Genomic DNA, 6,000 nt, shown 5'->3' on the forward strand with positions numbered 1-6,000 from the left:
AGGGTTTTCTTGTAGAGCTGCAGCAAGATTTGTAAAGGCTTAGTCCACTTAAAGCAGGTATTTCAATTATGGGCAGATACCAGTCAGCTAAGGCACATGCAGTTCTTATATTTCGCTAGTACACCTGTGGGGAGATCTTTCCAGTGCATTTCCAGAATGTCTGATAACACCAGTCTCAGTTCGCCTGCTGCATTCTTTGTGATATAAAATAATCGAAAACCCCTTTGTAATGGCTTTGGAAGCTAGGAAGAGTTTGGAGCCTGGTTGAAGAAATGCTGCTGTCCATGTTCCCAAAATACCTCAATAGCAAGTGGGTGATTCAGCCCCCAGCATCCACCAAAAACGTGATCTTTTGGTAGACTGACCTTTTCATTGAATAAGTAGCTGGCGCAAGCTATTGATGGTTGTGTATTGTAATTGTGCAACCACTCGAAGCAACCTGAGCTCAAAGAGATTCAGCTATGCATTATTTTGTGTAGCAAGCCCATATACAAGTGGAGGTATGATAACTTCAAATATCATCAGATGCAATCACTGTATGGCTGGAATTGTGGAAAACATTTGCCAAATCTGACCACTATTTGATTAAACTTCAGCTAAAAGGCTAAATACACAGCTGGATTACATATGTGGGAGCTAGTCTAACTAATGCTGGCCAAAATTATGAGAATTTCATCTGGTTCTTCAGGAACCAGACAGAATTTGCACAGTGGGTGCCGCTGTCAGCACCCTTTCGGCCGGCATCCCTTGATCAGCTGATCGAAGAAGCCAGTCGGAAAATCTTCAAATGCACAGAGCCAGCTGTCGCTGTCAGAATACAAAAGAAAGGGTTTCAGATTTCCTCGATCAATGCACTTGTAGCGTTGATGGAGGAATCTGTTCTATTTTTTTCGTTCAGTTTGCGAGCTTAATAAAGGATTTGTAATTTTGTCCAGCTAGTCCTGAGAAAAACACAGCTATTAAACACAGCAAAGTTAGGTTGAAGACCTGACTTTTAGTCTACTGCAGTTAACCAATAGAACCAGGTCATCTTCCTGCTCCCAACATGTGGCTGGACATTGAAGAAAGCAACCGGAGATGGAGGGGCTAATCCATCTGTTCACTCTGCTGTCTATCCTGTAAGAAAATTTCTTAGCACATGTATATTGCAGCACACTTAACTGGCCCTAAGCTTTCCAGTCCACTATATAGGGGATTACAAGAGGTAAAGAAAGAGGGGAGTCATATTAAGATGTTTATACTACCTAAATTTAAACCTAGAATTCATGATTTTTCTAATGTATACACAATGTCATTACTTGGTGTTTTTGTTAATATATGAATTGTACATGTGCTCTCATCTCTGCAGCCTCCAAACAAATGCCAGTGATGATGGGTTACCTATTTTGAAGATAAATCTAGTTGCCAGCAGCATGACCCGGCCATGTGTTTGCATCTGTCTTTTCTGTACCCAAGCTGTTCCTGGTACTAAGGGTGCTGATTGGAGAGAAGAGACCTACTCTAAGATAAATGAGCAGTCCCTCTCCTAGATGCAGATTTTTCAGTAGGATGTAGTCATAGCCAAGAGGTTGCTGGTAGCAATGCTAGGAACTGGTTTCTATTCAATAAAGATAACCTATCTTACATCTTTTTGTTCCTAATACATTACAACCCCTATCTTGTCAAGCCCTTAGTACTCCATATGGGATAATTTTTTATACTACCTGCAAGTTACCCATTACTGGCGTATCGAAACCCGGAATCCGGCTACGGTATTTCTTACCTCCATACTGGACAAGGTTTCAATAAATGTTCCAGACTCTATTTCCAAGTTTTAGCCCCGCTTTAAATTCTTATTTCCTCCCTAATTCTTCCAAAACATCCATCTTTAAACGGAAAAAAGTAAATCCCACTAGAAGAAGTCGAAAATCGCATCCTAGCAGTATATAGAAACGTAGAAACTGTACCCCGAATGAGCAATGGAGGGACACACATTTCCATTTCATTCATAAAGCTTACTGGGCTTTTGAGTTTTTTTTATAGGCTTATGGACCAAGGTCCTTATCTGACTGCTTGCCCATAATGTAATCTTGCCGGGGCTTCTTTATACCACTGCCTATGGGAATGTGCATCCACAGTAGCTTTTTGGGATTCCATTATCCATTACATCTCTTCTTTCCATCATATCTCCCTATTTAGGGAGCCTTGGCTTTGCTTGTTTAGTTACGGGACTCACAGTCCACTATGCATAGGGCAAAGATTTTCTGCTCTTTTGTTAGCTAGATGGACTATAATGCATCATTGGCTGTCCCTGCAACCACCGCCCTTTCAACACTTTACATCCATTACATCGTCTTTGATGTGGAGAGAAAGATTGGAGGCCATTCTTGACCATGACCATTATACTGAAAAGTGTTTCAATAAATAGAAACCTTTTATTATATATCACTATTCAGATTGGGAATTAAGGGACTTGGTTCTCCCATTTCGACTTACGAGTTGGTATTTGGAGGAACAACTAAAGGGTTATCTGGGAAAATTGGAATTTGTGGATGCTACATCTGTGTGATGGTTATAGCAGTGGTGATTTGAATAAATGGAGTGGCGTGACAGCAACAATAACTGGACACTGTTGGAGTAGATACTTTTGATCATTTTCTCCCTCATGTCGTATTACTACAGTGCTAGTTATTGTATATTTTGTGTATTGAATACAATTTTGACTATTTGTGTATCAAGACAATCTATGGCTACACATACTTTTGTATGGTATTTCTTTACTGTTTTTGATCTCCATTGTTTTAAGTTTTGAAAATGTAATATAAAGCATTTTGAAAAAAAAACTTTTTTTAGAGGTTGCTGTGTCAATTACAAATATAAAATGTTCACTAAAATAAAGGAGATCTGTAGTCCTTGATGGCATTTCTCATAGCTATATCTTTTCTTCTACAGCTTGCACACCCTAATACAGTTGAAGGTCTAGTGCTCCTTAATATTGACCCAAATGCCAAAGGTTGGATGGACTGGGCAGCACATAAGGTAAGGATGATTTTTTTTAAAAAAAATTAACGCATCAGAGGTTTATGTAGCACTGGTAAAGGTCTCAATAATTTTAAAACCTTTTTCTTGCATGACATTTATAGTCTGATATCTGTGATGTTCCTCACACGCCTCACACCTTAGTTTATAAATAGCAAAAATTGCCACAATCTGTAAAAAATGCCGTCATGGTGTAAGACAACACCATAATGGGGAAATTAAATGGGTGAATATATGGGAGACACTGTCACCCAAAGCAAGGTATATTTGCATATCTGCCTACCCTTGCTGCCACCCCTTTATATTGGAGCCTTTGCTCTATTACTATAATGGAGCCGGGTTTCTGGGTATCAGAGAGCAAATGATAGTCCCAATGTGACAGTGTTTGGGCCTGAGCCACCAAGCTGCAGGTCCATAAACTGTCACGTAGGGCGGCAGTAATGCCATCCACCTCTTGCTACAAAGCTTGCTCAGGGTTGACTCTTGCTGTGGGGAGACTTCAAGGGAGCACAGATGGGGTGGAGTATTTCTTGCTTGGGGGAAATCAGGGGATGAGACATCAGGAGGCACTGTCACTTTGCCCTGAATGAGCTGGTGATTGTGTTACTTTCAAATATCTGTATAAATGAGTTCAGTCAACCAACCAATAAGATTTTGCTGGCTTATTTTTGTTTGAAGGCACAATGTTGTAGTTTGGTAAAATAAGGACAGGTATTTCGCTATAGTGCTTTATAAATAGACAGTATTATTGAAAATAAATTGGGGTTGACACTTCATAAACAGCCCTCACAGAGTAGCATTTCATTTTTTCTCTTTATTTCCCTCTGCGGCTCTCTAATAAACCCAGACTATCTGCCTCTGCTTAATTTGAAGAATTTCTGTTTTGAATGTATTTCTGACCATATGGTGTGTCTTTGCCCACTCCAGCTTACAGGCTTGACATCCTCTATCCCAGAAATGATTCTGTCTCATCTCTTCAGTGCAGTAAGTAGAAGCACATTGCTGCTAATATTGGATTCCTAGTTACACATATGGGTAGGAGAGCTGATTGACTCTGTCATGTTATGTTTGTGCAGGAAGAGTTGTCGGGGAACACAGACACTGTGCGTCAATATAAAGCAGCCATCTTAAACTCCCCTATCATCAGCAACAACCAACTGTACTGGAACAGCTACAATAGGTAAGGAAATGCATATATATTGCTAGGTTTGACATCTTCTAATCCTGACCAGAAATAATTGAAGGTAGCAGGAAATCAATGTGTTTTGGCACCCAAACTAAAAAACAGGCTATATTTTACAGCATGTCTTTTCACATGTAATTGCTTTTAATGCATTCTATTTAATTTAGTTTGCTGCTCCATATCAGCCAAATCTCTTTTCTTAAGTGCCAAAACTATATTTCTCAGTTTTATATAGACCAATAAAGGGTAAGAACCCCTATCATGTTTTACAGCTATCTAAGGCCCCATTAGGGAGATTTACCCTCACTTCCTGCCCTGCTGACAACATTTTACCACACAGCAGGCAAGGGGAACTCTCCAACAGCAATACAGGCCTAAGGGTGCCCACACACCTTACGATAATCGTACGATAATCGCGGGAAATCCCACGATCGTACGATTATCGTAAGGTGTGTGGAAGCCGTGCGACCTCTACTACTGTTAGGTCGCACGACTTTAAACTTACGAACATGTTCGAAAACCCGCCGAGCATCGTACGATGTTTGGCGGGTTGTGTAGCATGTTCGTAAGATAAAAGCCGGACGGCCCGGTGTGCGCAAGCGCACACTGCCCGTTCGTCATTGCGGTCATCGGAAGCCCGCCCCTCGGGGGCGCGGCTTGCGATCATCGCAAGTACGATCTGCCTGTCCAAGATAGACAGATCGTACGTTTTTGTAAGTACCATACAACCATCGCAAGACAAAAGTCTTGCAATGGTTGTAAGGTGTGTGCCCAGCATTAGTAGCAATGCTTATCTTTAGTAGAGTAGGGAAGGTTAGAACCCCTGTGTATTTCTATTTTTGTCCCTGTTGGAGATTTTCCTACACTTCCTGTCTGGTGAAACCATTGTCAGTCGGACAGGAAGTCAGGGTACACCCGTTTATAGGTGCCCTGGATAGCAGTGAAAACCCGACCAGCTTTCCAACCCTTCCACACTCTATCCAAAGCTAGAAAATAGGTTTTTCGCTTCACATACACTTTAACAAGATTTTGCTGAGATGTCATGTTTAATAGCTGAAGTGGAATCCTGGGAAAAGTTTGACAGGATAGCCCAAAAAAGACTTGCTCTCATGCGCTTGCTTCTTTGACAACAAAATTGGTTGAACCACTAAAGAAAATTAGGACACCACACCCCTAAATTGAAATAATAGCACAAGAAAAAACCATGGGGCTTTAAGGTGGCACAGTCGGATATATAGAATATTTATGGATTAGATTCTCTAATATACAATACCTGGTGGTCTAAGAAAAAAGGGACAAAACAAGACAAACCACATGGAGCATTTGATAAGAAAAAGCATTAATACCGGTTACCTTCAGTGGATACGCTTGTCAAAATACTGATCGGTAATATAGGCAGGTGAAGTTAAATGGAAAAAGTTGCCTTGGCCCCACTCTACCATATCTACCAAGTCTTCCTATTGGTCATTGAGGCAGACTCTCATATTCACCTTTTACTGAAGGTAACCCTAAGTTTGATTTTACCCACATTTGGAACAGGCATATCAATGCCTTAATCCCTGTAAATAGGTATCCTATAGCCCACTACAGTTAAAATATTTTTTTTTCATTTGGACACAGTATTAAAGGGTTAGAACCCCGAGGGAACTGCAGTGGGGAAGAGCAAAGCAGGCCATACACTGTAATATTTTTTACGTTCAACTTACTGGCTGAACAAAGATAATATAACTGGTTCCTCTATCAATCAGGGGCGTCCCGAGGCAGGGTGACACCCGGAGCGGTAACTGAGTGTCACCCCA

At 40.9% G+C, this 6,000-nt stretch overlaps 1 protein-coding gene across 1 annotated transcript in view; it reads left to right on the forward strand.

Moving 5' to 3' along the window:
• The window catches only part of NDRG2 (NDRG family member 2), a 55,954-nt gene that overhangs the window by 33,813 nt on the left and 16,141 nt on the right, over positions 1-6,000 (forward strand). Inside the window, exons 8-10 of the mRNA XM_018570028.1 lie at positions 2,932-3,018; positions 3,946-4,002; positions 4,095-4,198. Of these exons, the coding sequence (XP_018425530.1) occupies positions 2,932-3,018; positions 3,946-4,002; positions 4,095-4,198 (248 nt within the window). The remainder of the gene's footprint in view (positions 1-2,931; positions 3,019-3,945; positions 4,003-4,094; positions 4,199-6,000) is intronic.

The sequence above is a fragment of the Nanorana parkeri genome, unplaced genomic scaffold, assembly GCF_000935625.1.
Source record: "Nanorana parkeri isolate BGI_ZX_2015 unplaced genomic scaffold, ASM93562v1 scaffold1444, whole genome shotgun sequence".
Taxonomy (NCBI): domain Eukaryota; kingdom Metazoa; phylum Chordata; class Amphibia; order Anura; family Dicroglossidae; genus Nanorana; species Nanorana parkeri.